Source organism: Nyctereutes procyonoides, unplaced genomic scaffold (genome assembly GCF_905146905.1).
Source record: "Nyctereutes procyonoides isolate TBG_1078 unplaced genomic scaffold, NYPRO_anot_genome, whole genome shotgun sequence".
NCBI classification, from domain to species: domain Eukaryota; kingdom Metazoa; phylum Chordata; class Mammalia; order Carnivora; family Canidae; genus Nyctereutes; species Nyctereutes procyonoides.
The window spans coordinates 4,071,041-4,087,914 of NW_026575052.1; the positions used below are offsets into that span (position 1 = coordinate 4,071,041).

Sequence of the window (16,874 nt, forward strand, 5' to 3'; positions counted from 1 at the left end):
TTCTGTCCATTTCGTTTTATTTGTTAAATTGCTAAAAAGTCATCAGGGAAAACCTTAACAAAAAATGAAATTGACAGATTTAAATATCAATGAAGTCCACTTTTCATTCCTACACTGTTATGTGCCTAAAATGACCATCTCAGGGTAAGCCACCTGGGACCCCTGAGTTATGGGAAACATCACTCACAGCACCAGCTTTGCCAGGGCACGATGGGTGTGCGCTGACATGAACCCTGGTTGGTGGGAAGGGAGCAGAGCGAGGAAAGAGAGCAAGGGTGGAGCCAAGATAAGGGTTGCTCTCCTATGACAATAAACACAGTGAGAGGGAGCCACTTACTGGTGACCATGCAGAACATGCCTTCTGCAGTTGGTGGGGAGGCTGCATGGGACGCAGGCCTCCAAGTTCGGCTTCCTTGCCCCAGGGTGTGTTCAGGTCCTCCCCACTGACTTATGCGCTGGTAAGAAAGCACAGACAACGCAAAGCAGAGCACATCACCATGCCAGGATCACCACAAGGACAAGGACAGACAGACAAACCCACAGGAACATCACTTTTAAGGGGAAGCAAAGAAGCAAAGCAGAAGGAAAACCAGAATGATAAAGTTAAAGGAAGTATCCCTCTGTTCTCCATCAGCTGGTGGCTTTCTGTTCTCCAAAGTCAAGACTTGTCAAGTTGGTTTTCTTTTGTTGTCCTCTTCGTCTTTTCTTTATTTTAGAGAGTTCCAACACAGTTCCTAGGATAGTTCGTGGTTTTAGCTCTTGATGTAAAACTCAAACATTAAAATCAGATCAATCCGCAGAGGGCTGGGAGGAGAGGATGCCCAGTATTACAACTAAATTTAAACTTGTATCAACACCTAATTCTTGCTGTAAAAATACATAATTGTGTGTGTGTGTGGGGGGGTGAAAGGATATTTGTGCAGTCCACCACCCATGTTTACAAGAGTAGAAATATGAACGAAAATACAGAACCCTCTCTGCTGCCCAGCCTGTAAAGTGAGAAAATGGAAGCTCTGTCCAAGAGAGAAGGAAGACACCAAGACTGTCACATGAGGTCAATGAGGCGGCCGGTGAAGTCATATGACATGGGGCTCTCAAAGGCACACTTGCAGGAATGGAAGGGGTTAAAGCTTCAAGTAGAAAGAAAATGTATTTTAAATACTTAAATACTGACATATTTGCTAATTTAGGTGCTCCTGAAGGCTAAAGAAATTGTCTCATTTTTCTCAGTGAATTAAGACAAAATTGGCATCATGTCAAAACCAGAGTTGTGGTTAATCTGACCTGACTTGAAGCATCCATGGTGCTGTGGAAATGCTCTCCGCAGGCGGGACACCTAAAGTTCCCCTACACGTGTGGCTTCATTAGGGCCTGAGAACATAACCACCTTGACTGCGTGGAGTCGCTCTCCTAAGGTATCTGCCCACAGTGCCCAGGACCATCAAGACCAACACCACCAGGTGCAGATGAGGCAGATTTTTCTTAAGGAGCTGTAAACAGTCTGGTTCTGAGTGGTCTGGGTAATACTGGAGGCCATCATCACCTCTGCCTGCCTGTTTGGGGAAAATAGAGGGAATCCACAAGCTAACAGCTGGCTTAGGGAGGCCACAGGACAAAGGGAATGGTCACAAAGTTGAGATTCTGAACTTTCAGGCTTCCAAATGCTTTATATTTAAATAGGAACGGAGTTTGGGGATGCTGTCCATGCACAAACGCAAAGTCATAAACAATGTTCAGCAATAGCAAAAATGTAATACCTAATCTTACAGGCTAGCTTTCTCTTGTGAATAAGGACCCCACATGATCTAACAGTCTTTGCCAGAGGAGGATCAGCAACAGCCCCAGAGCAAGGTGTCTAGCAAGCCGAGTGCTGAGCCAGGAGTAGGTGGACACCACAGTAAATAGGCACATGGTAGTTTTGTCATCTAAGGGAGCACATGGGACAGTTTCTGGAACACAGACCTCTCCCTATGAGCTGGCCCTTCCCTGGGCTTGGCACCAGGGGGGCTTTCCCACCAAGACCACATTGTAAAAGCTAATGGCTAGGGGAAAGAATTCAACATGATGTAATAGGAGAAAACACACTTTATCAGACAGACTGCTAAGTGCTGGCCTAAAGCCAGGACCCAGGGCCAGCTGTAGCAGTCTTGCGCTTGGGAAATGCTAACAAGAAAAAGCGGGGCGTGAAAGATGGGAAATGCAATGTTTTGAAATTCAAATCCTAAGGGCAAAGTAAAAATCTTCTTGCCACTAATGAGAAATCACCAAAAATCCACATTTAAATGGTCCCATTTGACTTAACTAATCTCTTATGTCCAGGCCATGGTTTAGAAACTGGTAATTTGTGACTTCTTATATCTAGCAAAGAAATGCTCTAGTGTGTTGCACCGTATCTCAGAAATGGCATAACATAAAAACCCAACCCTTATTTGGGGCACATGTGAACGAGACTGTCACAAAGGAGGGACTGCTCCCAAGGTCAGTCTTGCATCAAAGAGGGTAAGCACAGGACACTCCACCCAATCACTAGTCAATAGCCTGACAGAAAAACACATGTCACAACAGGGGCAGAAATCACTTCTAGAAGGAGCTATTACTGGGTTTCCCTTCCAGGATCAATTTCCTCATTGTATAAATATGGATGGGTATGCCCAATGTGCTATGGAAGTAAAAAGAAGCCCACAAGGAAAAACCAGTATTTTCTGCCGCTTAATGGATTTCTCATGATACTGGCATCTTGGAATTCTCTACTAGGCCCCTAAGTGATACCAGAGAAAGGGTCCCAGAAATATCTATAGGAGATTTCCCTGGGCACCTTAGCTTTGTAAAAGAAAGTGAGAAAGCTGATAGGGCTTAAAAAAAAAAAAAAAAAAAAAAAAAAAAAAGGGAAAAAGCAGCTTCTGCGGATCAAGTTTTAAGGGAACAAATGCGGTTTTTGGCAACTTGCAATCAAATACAATTGTCAGAAAATTCCAAAATCAGACACCAATATGTTTTCTGAGACACAGAGGGAGCATGCTAAAGACCAGTGGACACCAGGTAGACAGGCATCTCTGCATAAACACTGTCTCATGGTGATCCCAGCACACACACGTGGAACAGAATTCCTGGTTGGGCAACTTTCCTCAGTCACAAGGGCAGAGCGGGGCCTGGCAGAGGGCATGACCACAAAAAAAGGTTTGCACAGGTCCTCTCTGGTTTTAAAAGGAAGGGAGGAACAGTTCTCTACAGGCTCCTTTCACCCCACCAACTCCTGGAGCTCGTGGATCGAAAGCCTCCACGTGGGCACCTTACACACGCTTTCTTACTCTCACTCCAAGAAGGCCACATAAAGACTTATGGGGGCTCTTCAGTTGCTTTAGGTAAGTTCTGACATTAGTTTGTTCCCTATATTCTTGGTCTAGTTACCAGCAAAGTAGAAAAAGGCAGCACAGCCTCTGCTAAAACACAGCAACAAATTTATCTGAACCAGGACGGAGACCTCTCCCTCTTTGTAAACAGAGTTGGCTATATAATATATATTTATATATTTATATATAATTTTTTTTCTTAATGGAGATTTGATCCCAGCCTGGAGTGAGTGAGGTTGGGAATTGGGGTTTTGGTTTATGGTAGTAATTCTGTCCTTTGTTTTCCCAATTCTCAGTCCAAATGCTTGCACGCTGGAAAATTAAAAGCCACAGAAAGGGAAGGGGGTTTAGAACACATTATCTCTTTGCTCGCACAAAGTACAAGGCGTTTGTTTTTGGATAGTACTTCACATTCTGTTTCTTGTCCATGAGTCCTCCGAATATGATGAGTTCACCCCTGCCTTGGACCACTGTATGCAGGCTGGTTTCAGGAGGTCCGACCACAGAACTGCTATTAAATACTTTCCATTTGACCCGCCCCTTCTCCTTGGTGTCTTTAATGTCTAGCACATACATCTGCATGGGCTTGCAGTTCATACTCTGGTACAAAGGTTTGCCAACATTTAGGGACTGTGGAGGGTGGTGGCCCAGGCGGCGGGCAATGGGAGGTAAGGAATGTCCATCTCCTTGGGCAGGCCCGGGACGGGGAACGGGCACTGTTTCTCCACTGCTCAGGTTCTGGCTCCCAGGAGAGCCTGGGGAAGACCCCAGAGGAGGGCTTAGTGCTGCGGAGGCTGAGGGGCCTTTGGATGACATTGCTTTGATGGCTTCTAGGCTCCGACGCAGGGCACCTGGGGAGACAGCTCCTGCAAGGGCACTGGCCACGTGTGGTGGGGTGTGCACACCATTCGTCTGTTCAGGAGGGTGTCTCATGCTTCCCCCAACTGTCCTGTTGTCCACACCATCCATATGATTGCTACTCGAAGCGGGTTTCAGATCCCAATTCAGATCTATTGATCCTAACCTCAAATCTTTCTGATCTGGTAGTGACCCTCGTCGGGAGGTCAAAGAAAGTCCCATTTTGAGGTCATATCCTTCAGTGGTAGATGGAGTGCTAGGAGATACGGCTTGCACAGGGCTGTCCAAGGAAGAGCCACCTATAGCTGCTGTTCCTGGAGACAAATTGCCACCATTGAGGATGGGAGAACCATCTCCTCTGGCTGGGGAAAGGCTCCCTTCCCGGGAACTTGAGGGGGTCTGCCTTTGGGCTCTGGGCCTCAGTGTTCCCCAGCGGCCATTAACACAAGGAGCTTCATCCATACTCCTTACTGGAGACTGAGAGCGGTACTCTCGGGTTTCAGGAACCAGGGCTGGAGGGGTGGCGCTGATAGGTGAGGGGCGGGAGTTCAAACTGGGGCTGAGTGGGGCTCTCCCACTAGGTGCCTGGCTGAAGACCACCACACACTGCCCCACCTGAAAGACAAAACACCTGTTCAGTTCTGATCATTCATTTAAGTATCAAACATTTTATTATGAGTACCTGGGCAGGCCAGGCATTTTGTAGGTACCAGAGATACAGAGATGAAGATAATGTGGCTACATTATTCTAGGCTAGCAGGGGACAAAGGCATGGGAACAATCTATGGCTGAAGCATGACAGGTGCTATCATCAGAAGCATGCCTCAGGATAGGAGTGGGGTGGAGGGAGGAATTAGTTCTTGTTTGGGGACCCTGAAGAAAGGTCACAAAGAGATGCTTAAAGCTGGCACTTAAAGGGGGCGCCCGGCTGGCTCAGTCAGTGGAGCGTGTGACTTGATCTCGGGGTCAGGAGTTCAAGCCCCACATTCATCATAAAGATACATAAATAAATAAACTTGGGGCGCCTGGGTGGCTTAGTCATCTAAGCATCTGCCTTCAATTCAGGTCATGATCCTGGGGTCCTGGGATCAAGCACTGCATCGGGTTCCCTGCTCAGCAGGGAGTCTGCTTCTCCTTTTACCCCTTCCCCCCACAATTCATGCTCATACATGCATGTGCTCTCTCTCAAATAAATAAATAAATCTTTAAAATAAACTTAAAAAAAAAAAAGGATCAGTGGGGCTCACACAGGTTTCCCATCTAGAGGTTCATATAGAAGCAGTGCCCAAAGAGCAATGGTTAATGGCCGTTTCTTTTATGACATCAAGGTGTTCATTATTTCCATACTAATTTGCTTGGAGATCTGACAAGCCCCTTTGGTTTCACAGTTAGGACCCTTCTCTGGCTGGCCTGTCAGTGCCCTGCTTACCCGGCAAGCTGGGTGGCACCATAGTTCTGGGGCCCCATGGTCTTCATTTTCTACCTTGAGTGGCTGCCAGGCCCAGGGGCCTGAGTGCATGTGCAACAACCAAGCATCCTTGAAGAGCTAGAAGAGAAGCACCAACAATAGGACTTAGGTGTAGTACATTACACAACACACACACACACACAGTAGGAATTTCAAAGCTGTGCTCTCTGGTCTAGAGAGTGTGTGGGCTCTTCAGAAAGAAGGGCAACATTTGTGGTCACTCATTCCTTCATTCATTCATACACTACCACTGGCCTGGAACACGGAATTGTGCTTGTAATCCATGAATCACTTTTAAGTGGTTTTGAATTGTGTGTGTGTGTGTGTGTGTGTGTGTGTGTGTGTGTGTGTGTGTTGGGGGAGAGGGTAGATAATATATATCTGTAACTCTCTGAATCTGCATTCTTAAATTCCATATAAACTCTGGCAGTTATCAGTTTGTTTTTCTGTCCCACCCCTCCTTGAAAAAAATGATAGCCACAAACCTTATTGCCTAAAGAGGAAATGGGAGTAGGAAGGACATAGACATAAATATGAGTATTCAAGAGATGAATGTCTAGGAGTAAAAAGCACCTCTCACCCTACAATAAAAAAAAAAAAGAAAGGAAAGAAAGGGAAGAAAGGAAGAAAAGGAAGAAAAGAAAAGAAAAAAAGAAAAGAAAAGAAAAGAAAAGAAAAGAAAAGAAAAGAAAAGAAAAGAAAAGAAAAGAAAAGAAAGAAAAAAAAAGAAAGAGGAGAGAGAGAGAGAAAAAAGCAGAGTTTGGCCAGAAAATACCATGGTTATATACCTGAAGTGAAAAAGATTCTTTCAATAAAAAGAATGTTATGCTTACAAGGTGAGACAGGGAGCAAGTGTGAACCCCTAGCAGCATCTGCCTTGGAATGCGGCACCAGCAATACTCACAGCATTGGGACCGCCACATCCTCCAAGGATTAAGATAGTTGCATCATCTATGACAATCTGGGAAGAGGAAGACATTTAAAATAAATCTACAAAGACAGAGGCATCTGACCTCCTATGCATCAGTGGTATATGAAAATAGCCTACCCAGATCCCAAATGAAAGTATTCTAGTCACCATAAGCTCTCCATTCTCCCAAACCAAGTCAATTCCCATCCTTGTGAACAAACTACTGATGATTCACCTGAATGTATATATTCCTTGTTGATCAAACATTAACATGAGTGTACAGAGTGTACATAAAATGCAGGGTTCTCTTGAGAAATGAAACAGCAAAGTAAATGCTTTGGGGAGAGGTGTAATACAAAGCCACTAAAAATAAATACAACCCATTAGAGGTTGAAAAATAAATACCAGTAAAAAAGAACAACAAAGTCTCTTTGGCTTATACATGTTGGCAGCTTACCTGACTCCCTCCTCCCTTTCCCATCCTAACTGGAAGATGCTACAGTGTTTGCTGAATAGTTATTTTAATTCCTGAGCACCTGAGATTGGCCACCTCGAGGATGAGGACTGGGGCCAGAGATGTTCGGCTTGGACCACGCCCACTGCTCAAGGTCAAGGACCCAGACATCGTTGCTCCTATAAGATAAGGGCATAACGTTGAAGGAGTTGGGAGCTCCCAGGAACCACAGAGCTGATATAAATTAAGTTACATTCATATTTTATTTTTTAAATTATTAAGTAGGCTCAATGCCGGACGTGAGGATTGAACTCATGATCCTGAGGATCCAAGAGTTGCATGCTCTATAGACTAAGCCAGCCAGGTGCCCCTGAAGTTACATTTATAAAGAGGCCTAGCAAAGTGCCATGATCATAGAATCTTAAACTATATTTTTCTTCCCCTTCTTTCCCTGGAACCCATCTCAAGACCTTCAAACCTTTGCTATTCCCACTGACCCATAAGGCCTCTTTTGAGTCATGTCTGTACCCATATACTAGTACCTAAAGTAAGAATGAACTGGTGATAGCAGGAAATAGCTACTGGTCAAGATATAGTCTTTCAAAAGCAAAAACCACAAGGAAGAAAAAAACTGATGCAAAAGGTAGCTCTATCATTGCCCAGGAGATAAAGATTTATCGATTCTGGCTACAAAAAGTAATTTCACCATAGCTACTGAGATCTGCAGTTTTATCAAGGACAGACTGGCATCTCCAAACCCCAAGGGACCAGTATGGCAAGCACACACTACTGAAAAGCAGTCTCTATTTTACTGTCACCTCGCTAAGGTTATTAACTCATAAAGAGGGATGCAGGAATAAGAATGCTAATACCATAAAGCCTTAAACTTTCTCATCTGGTTGGGGTGGGGGGGCAGCTCACAGACTCTCCACAACTGTTCTGAAATAGGAAGATGGGACTATCTTGTCTAACAGAGAACAGAGTTGGGTCTGGAATGCTTTTACTGCTGATGGCTCATTACCTTTCCTCTCTTGACCATTAATGCAGCTACCACCAACTCAGATGAAGAGTGATTCAGATGGGTGGCTCTGGCTCTTGACTCTGGCCTGGGCTGGCCAGTTGTGGCCAGAGATAGTGAGGACAGTGGGTAGGGAGAACAACCTCACAGAAGTGCATCAGACTTGACAGTTTTCTTGCTCCTACCCACTCCCCTATCCCCTCTCATTTGGAGAATGAACCATTTTCAACCAATCCTGTCAATCTACCTGTCTTCTCTAAAGCCCAAAAGGACATGGGCTGGGTCATAAACAGAGCAAGTAAAAGCACTCTGTGCTTCTTAAAAGGTAGCCTTCTGTAGGCACAGCTAGAAACAGACAAGGTGGAGGCTGCATCAGAATTTGATCCTGCTGAATGAACAACACACCAAAAAAAAAAAAAAAAAAAAAAAGATTCTACACAGCTCTGATTTTATGGAGGAAGTTTTTCAACCTATTGCTCTGTGATTGCTGGGAAGCAATGATTGGTTGGATTAATGAGAACCATGCTGAGGAATACTGACCTGACTAGTTCACGCTTCTGACCTGTTACTCCCAGGAGTATTTACCTTCAGGTTGATAGGCAGCAAACCAAATATACTTACATTTGCCGGGATCCTAAGGAGCCACCAAAGACAATCATTTTATCATCTATCACACAGGAGGAATGGCCAGCCATGGGAGGTGGCCCATGGGTTGTCACAATGCAGTTCCACCTAATAGAAAAAGAAAGGAGGAAGCCAGGAAGTCAGCATCACCTGTGTCTGGTCTTGTGTGTTTAAGGTGGAAACAGTAAGTAGGTACTCACTTTAAAATGACAACCCTATCACCTTTAGTAGAGATACTGTTAGGATAACAAATGGAAGATGGCAGAAGGTATTTATGCCTTTCCTACAAACCTGCTAAAGCTATGCTCACCTTCAAGTTCTCTGTGCATATGGCTTAGAGGTGGGGTGGAGAGATGACCAGGGAAGCCACCATGGCTCCTTGGCCGCTTCAGCCTAGTGTGCTAAATAAAGGAGCACCACCTTCCACTTTTCTACAGTCTGGATCAGCTACAGCTGCCAAGAGCCCTGTACTAAGTAGTCCATTACAAGGAAAAAGAAAAAAGAGTCAGGAATCAGTCCTGGAGACATAGCAGGGAACAATGGATCCACAGCACACCTGGGGAATTAGCAGCCAAAACTGAAGAGCCTCCTGTTTTCCAACTGGCAATATTCAGTTTTCTAGGAAGAGGAATAAATCTCTTCCACTTTTTCTCTTTGGAATAGAGATTCTTTAGCTTTAGTTCAGTTTCTTTTTTAAAATTATTTTTTTAACCCTTTAAAAAAACTTTTTAAAATTTAAGTTCTATACTTAAAATGGGGCTTGAACTCATAACCTAGAGATCAAGAGTCACATGCTCCACTGACTGAGCCAGCCAGGCGCCCCTTAGCTTTAGGTTTTAAGGCGGGTCCTGTAAATTCTCTGAAACTGTCAGCAAACCTGGGTTATGTAAATTTTTTTCCTGGAAAAGAGTCCAAAGCTTCTACCAAATTCTCAAAGAGATTCCTGAACACAAAAAAAGATAAGGTGTCCATTCATTTGAAATCTTTTAATCTGGACTGAAAGGATCTTATCTTTGTGGCTTACCAGTTTTTAGAGGGTGAGTAAGTGTGTATTTCATCAAAGAATCTCTCTGGTTGGTGTAGGGGATATGGGCTTGGTCGTGTCCAGCCACCAAACAGCACCAGCAGGTCCTTGTACACTACCAGAGTTGCTCCAGCTTTAGGGGAAGGATAGGACCCTAGGAAAGGTCAACAACATCATGGTTAGGAATCAGGGTCTTATAAGCCACAGGTAGGTTGTCTATGGATCACCTTCCTCTGAAAGAGCCACAAAAGGGGAACCAACACTATGAAACATAAGGGAAAGGGAGAGAACAAAACTGGTCTGCAGGTCTGACAGAAAACCATCACCAATTTATACTTTTTTTTTTTTTAGTTTTATTTATTTATTCATGAGATACACAGAGAGGGGCAGAGACATAGGCAGAGAGAGAAGCAGGCTCCATGCAGGGAGCCTGATGCAGGACTCGATCCCAGGACTCCGGATCACGCCATGAGCCGAAGGCAGGCGTTTAACCACTGAGCCGCCCAGGTGTCCCTATACATCTTTTTTTTTTTTTTAGGACAGTTGACACACAATGTTATTATTAGTTTCAGGTGTACAACATGGGAATTCTACAAGTTTATATACTATGCTAAGTTCACCACAAGTGTAGCTGCCATCTGTTGCCATATATCACTCTTATAGTATCAATGACTTTCCATTTATACATCTTATAATCAGAACAGAGAGACCGGAGTTGGAGGAAAGTTACTTATTTTGCTTCCCTGACATTAGAGATGAGAGTACCTATCTCATAAGGCTGTTCTGATTATTAAATAATACACCTGAAGCACATAGCACACTACCTGGCACACAGCAAATAGATGCTCAATAAATGTTGACTCTCTTGACCATCTTTTTTTTCTCTCTCTCTCTTGCTCTTTATAAAAAAGACTTTATTCATTTATTCATGAGAGATACACAGAGAGTGTGTCAGAGACATAGGCAGAGGCAGAGCAGACTCCCTGCAAGGAGTCTGATGTGGGACTCGATCCCAGGACCCCAGGATCACGCCCTGGGCTGGAGGCAGGTGCTAAACCGCTGAGCCACCCAGGTGTCTCTGACCATCCCTTTAATAAGCTGACTAGACCCCATACAGGAGAGAATATAAGAATCTAGGGAGTACATATACAGGCTAGTACCTGGATGCAATGTAAAAAGAGCTGCTGTCAGCAAACTTGGTTAAAACAGAGGCAGTGTGGAGTTCTTTGTGCTGAGTCACATGTTAGCATGGTGACCTCTAGGCCTCTAGCTGTGGGCCTCACGAGCACAAAAGGGGGCAGAATTTCAGGCTCAATGTGAAGGCATTCCAATGGAGCTGCAGGCTTTATACCAGTGGCTACCAAGGCCCTCAAGGCTGGACTTCTGAGCTATACTGACCAATTTTTGAAACAACAGAAATTTGGTTTATGCTAGAAAACCCTAGGAATAAGAAATGTCACATAGAAGCATGATTTTTCAGAGCCTTTTCTTTTAAGTAACAATCACTATTTCTCCTAATCTCCTACTCTACATGCTACCTTTAGTTTGCTTAAGACCAAAGAGATTTTCCTCAATACCTAGGTGTCAGTAAATACTGTAATATTCAAGGAGAAAAGTTTTGTTGACACTGAAGGATCCATTAAAAAAAAAAAAAAGTTAAGCAGAAGGAATCTCAACAGTATATTAAACTGATAGCAGCTGAGGTGCTCCCATTCAGGTGAGGAGCTGGGCCTTCCCCTTCAGCAAAGGATTTGGGGGATATGGTTTGAAAAGCCCTGCTTAAACTGCTTTAATGGTATTGATGACAAAGTCTCAAGGCTGAAAAAGTAGAGCAAGAGGCTGTCTTCCTTGGGATCCAAATGAAGAGTAACTTACCATGATCTACTGAGAGGGTAACAATCATCAGAATATGGAGTAAGCATCTAAGAGTACTCTGTAGCATCAGCAACATATTTTGAACACTTTCCTAACAGAACAGACATCAATCCAAACAGGATCTGATCACAGAAATGAGTCTTTTCTAGAAATGATTCTCCAGTCACTCAGCAGCACTGACTGAGAGAATACTGACTGAAGTACTTCATGAGCTTTGCTCTCACTACCCTCATACCCTACTGGAATCATGACTAAGGGGGCTGCTATCCTCAGAGTCTTATGATTTCTAGTTAAAACTTTTGCCTTTCCAGAAGAAAGCTTCCTAGACCAACCGGTTAGAAAACCTAACTAATATAATGGTCTAGTTAAAATGCTAGTATTACCCCAAAATGATTTAATTTGCAAAATACCAAACAATGCTTCAAGTTCTTGCTATCACCTTGGAACTCCTAAAAAATATGAAAAAGTTGGAAAAAAACAAATAAAACATGTTACAGATTCAGCTGTTGTTACTTAAAATCCTTCCAGGCTAAAACTTGGATTGGGATTTGAAATAATGGAAATTCTGGCTTTTAAAATCAAGGGTGAAAAAATAAATAAAAAAATAAAATATAATAAAATAAAATAATAAAATAAAATAAAATATAAAATAAAATAATAAAATAAAATAAAATAAAATAAATAAAATAAAATGTGTAAAATGAAGCAGCACCATTTACAATGACGTGGATGGAGCTAGAGAGCATTATGCTGACCAAGAGAAGTCAGTCAGAGAAAGACAAATACCATATTTCACTCATATGTAGAATTTAAGAAATAAATGAACAGGGGCAGGGGAGGTAGAGACAACCAAGAAACAGACTCCTGAAACTAGTATTACACTGTATGTTAACTAATTGGAATTTAAATAAAAACTTAAGGGATCCCTGGGTGGCGCAGCGGTTTGGCGCCTGCCTTTGGCCCAGGGCGCGATCCTGGAGACCCGGGATCGAATCCCACGTCAGGCTCCCGGTGCATGGAGCCTGCTTCTCCCTCTGCCTATGTCTCAGCCTCTCTCTCTCTCTCTGTATGACTATCATAAAAATAAATAAATAAATACATACATACATACATACATACATACTTAAAGAAATAAAATGAAGTAGCGGAACAGAGTCCCCGAAACAGCAAAACATGGAATCAGGGGCACCTGGCTGGCTCAGTCGGAGGAGCATGCAACTCCTGACCTTGGGGTCATTGCATTCAAAACCCCATGTTGGGCCTAGAGCTAGCTGGCTTGTTTGTTTATGTATTTAAATATTTTATTTATTTATTGATGAGAGACGGGGGTGGGGGGGGTAGAGACACAGGCAGAGGGAGAAGCAGGCTCCCATGTAGGGAGTCTGATTGTGGGACTTGATCCTGGAATTCCAGGATCACACCCTGGGCCAAAGTCAGGTGCTAAACCATGAGCCACCCAGGGATCCTCAGTCTAGAGCTTACTTTAAAAAATTAAATTAATTAAATTTTTAAAAAATCATGGAAACAATTTTTAATTGGCCATTTGTATCAAATTTATTTATTTATTTATTTTTTTAAATTTTTTTATTTATTTATGATAGTCACAGAGAGAGAGAAGCAGAGACACAGGCAGAGGGAGAAGCAGGCTCCATGCACCGGGAGCCCGACGTGGGATTCGATCCGGAGTCTCCAGGATCCCGCCCTGGGCCAAAGGCAGGGGCCAAACCGCCGGGCCACCCAGGGATCCCATGTATCAAATTTATATTAAAAAATTTTAAGTGCAGAGCGTCTAGGTGGCTCAGTGGGTTAAATGGCCAGCTCTTGATTTCAGTTCAGGTCATGATTTCAGGGTGGTGAGTTCAGTCCTATGTGCCTCGACACTGTACTGAGAGTGAAGCCTGCTTAAGATCCTTTCTCTCTCTCCCTCTGACCCTTTCCCCACACTCTCAAGCTTACTCTCTCAAATAAATAAATCTCAAAAAAAGTTAAATGCATATACTTTTTTTTTTTTTTTTAAGATTTATTCATGAGAGACACACAGAGAGAGAGGCAGAGACACAGGCAGAGACACAGGCAGAGGGAGAGGCAGGCTCCATGCAGGGAGCCCGACATGGGACTTGATTCCGGGTCTTCAGGATCACACCCTGAGCTGAAGGCGGCTCCAAACCACTGAGCCACCTGGGCTGCCCTGCATATACTTTCAATCAGTAATTTCATTTTTTTTTTAAGATTTATTTATTTGAGAGAGAGAGAAAGCACAAGCAAGGGGAAGAGTAATTCCATTTCTAAGGATTAATCATTAGAAATGATAGCTGGGCAAAATGAAAAATGAAATAAATAAAAAGATGCTCATTTGAAGTCTTAAAGTAGACTAAAGAATATTCATGTAAAAAATACTATGTGGCAATTAAAAATTATGTGGTGCTTTATTTGTTTTAGAACAATCAATATCCATTCCTTATTAGGTGAAAACTGAAAGTGGCAACTGACTGTGAGCCTATGTTTAGGGGGTATGGGGAAGGTGGTAGGAAAGGACGGGTGATTAGTTTTTTTTGAAGATTTTATTTATTTATTTATTTATTTATTTATTTATTTATTCATTCATTCATTCATTCATTTATTTATTTGAGAGAGAGCGCACGTGTGTGCGTGTACAGGGTGGTGGTGGTGGTGGTATATGTGTAGGTAGTGTAGGTGGGGGGACAAACAGAGGGGGAGGGATAGGTAGGCAGGGAAGTATCTTAAGCAGACTCCTGGTCAGTGCAGAGCCCCACTCAGGGCTCGATCTTATGACCTTGAGATCATGACCGGAGCTGAAACTAAGAGTCAGGTACTCAACTGGGCCACCCAGGAGCCCTGAGTAACTTGCTTTTTAAGAGAAATTTTTTCTTAAAAAAAAAGAGAGAGAAATTGCAATAATTACTATTAACTACTGCTACTACTAATGATAGTGACTAATATTGATAATATTTATCATATGCTAGGCATACCTAAGTACTTTGCATGCAAAAGCTGACTTAATCCTTCCCTAAAAAACACCCTCCTAGTTTTATTCCCATTTTAGAGAATACTGAGGCATGACTCATTTAAATAACTTACTCAAGGTCACAGAACTAGTAAATGGTGGAATTAGGATTCTAATTTTAGTCTAGATTTAAAACTCATTCTCTTAGCCATTATATTATTATTTTTTTTTAAAGATTTTATTTATTTATTCATAGAGACACAGCTAGAGAGAGAGAGGCAAAGACACAGGCAGAGGGAGAAGCAGGCTCCATGCAAGGAGCCCGACATGGGACTCGATCCACGGTCTCCAAGATTACGCCCTGGGCTGCAGGCGGTGCTAAACCGCTGCACCACTGGGGCTGCCCCTTAGCCATTATATTAAACTGCTCTTCATGCATACAGATACATTCTTTCTGAGTGGTTGCCACAAGCAAATCAGATACTATAAAAGGTCAGAGTGTTTCAAAGCTGAAAAAACACTTTCCTAAATCTTAATTAATTAGGTAAGCCATGGAGAAAGAGTACACAAAAGAGGTAAGTAAACTGAACAGAAGTTTTTTCTTAGGACCTCTTTTTCTCCACAAGGCTCTGAGTCACACTCTCTCTGTCTCATATGGGATCCTTTACTTGTTCTCTGGACTCTACAAGAAAAGGTAAACTGGGGCCAGTGACAATGACAAAGTAATCCTTAAAGATTATTTTAGGTAAAGACTTTCCAAAGTGATTTCTCAAATACCCTGATATTTTAGAAAGCCAAAATCCTTCCCTTTACTTCCCACTTCAAGGAGTGGGAGAACTCTCATCCGGCATTTCCAAGGTCTGTTTCATGTTACAAATACATACTTTAATTTCAGCATCTTAAATATTTTGACAACTAAGTAGGTTTATAAAGCTAAAATTAACTGTGTTCCTCCACAAAGTTTGTAAGCAAAGTGGGAAAGAATCACCATGCAAAAACAAATGGGGGGGGGGGGGACAAAATTCAACATATAAGCCCTATATAGTTAATTTAGGAAGGAGAGGTCAAAGATATTGGTGCATCAAATTTTCTATGATCCAATTATGCACATAATGTTTACAAATGTTGCAAATTTAATACTTTTAAATTCTTGTTACTTTGAGAATCAATAGTGTAGGCATCCCTGTGTGGCTCAGCGGTTTGGCGCCTGCCTTTGGCCCAGGGCGCGATCCTGGAGTCCCGGGATCGAGTCCCGCGTCAGGCTCCTGGCATGGAGCCTGCTTCTCCCTCTGCCTGTATCTCTGCCTCTCTCTATGTCTATCGTGAATAAATAAATAAAATATTAAAAAAAATCAATAGTGTAAAAGCCTCGGTAAAAAGTCTCTAATTTGTTCATTTCTAAGAATCTACATATTTCATTCTTTTTTGAATTTTATTTGAGAGAGAGAGCATGAGCAGGATGCAGAAGGGCTAAGGGGAGGGAGAGGAGTAGAATGAGAGGGAAAAAGAGACTCCCTACTGAGCAGGGAGCCCACCTTGGGGCTCATTTCCAGGACCCTGAGATCATGACCTGAGCTGAAGGCAGAGGCTAAACCGACTGAGCCATCCAGGTGCCTTCATATTTTGAATTTGTTTAAAGCAGAGAGTCTTTAACTCCCCTCCCAATGATCTTAATGCAAGTTTCACAAATTTATCATGAGGTCAGAGACTGCAAGGTTGATGAATTTTGTTAATTTCCATAGCTTGAAGAAAAAAATGGTCCTTTTAGCCAAGCGGAGTTCTGGAAAGCAAAACAAAAAGTGTGTACGAGAATTTCAAAAACAAGAAAACTTGTATTTAAATTACATACCTTTATCTATTGTTTTTTTTTAATTTTTAATTTTTTTATTTTTATTTATTTATGATAGTCACACAGAGAGAGAGAGAGAGGCAGAGACACAGGCAGAGGGAGAAGCATCCCTCTATTGTTTTATAGTCATAAGAAAAGCAAGTTATTTCAAGGGTACTTAAAACTTTCTAAAAAAAACAAAAAACAAAAACAAACCCCAAAACATGACCACACCATTAGATAAATGAAATAACTTTTAATATGAACTAACTCTAGACAAAATGTGAGGTCCAAAACTTTGAAGGACTGTACATTCATGCATGCAATTCATCTCATACAGTAGCTAGAATAGTATTAATTTGTTTAATAAATTTTTATTAACGCACACCTGCCTACCACACTAGAGAATGATTTATTGGAAATCTGGTACATTATAAAGTACTTTAACAACAGGAGACCCCGCCCCCAGTTATGAGGCCCATCACCAGGGTGACATATGA

General features: G+C 42.5%; 1 protein-coding gene across 2 annotated transcripts in view; it reads right to left on the reverse strand.

Annotated features, from left to right (window-relative positions):
* FBXO42 (F-box protein 42) overlaps window positions 1-16,874 on the reverse strand; it is a 95,410-nt gene continuing 78,536 nt past the window's right edge. For both annotated transcript variants that reach the window (XM_055332286.1, XM_055332287.1), the window contains exons 5-10: window positions 9,707-9,860; window positions 8,680-8,790; window positions 7,123-7,219; window positions 6,581-6,637; window positions 5,638-5,754; window positions 1-4,823 (exon numbers count right to left, since the gene is read on the reverse strand). In XM_055332286.1, the coding sequence (XP_055188261.1) occupies window positions 3,708-4,823; window positions 5,638-5,754; window positions 6,581-6,637; window positions 7,123-7,219; window positions 8,680-8,790; window positions 9,707-9,860 (1,652 nt within the window). In that variant the 3' untranslated portion in view covers window positions 1-3,707. The remainder of the gene's footprint in view (window positions 4,824-5,637; window positions 5,755-6,580; window positions 6,638-7,122; window positions 7,220-8,679; window positions 8,791-9,706; window positions 9,861-16,874) is intronic.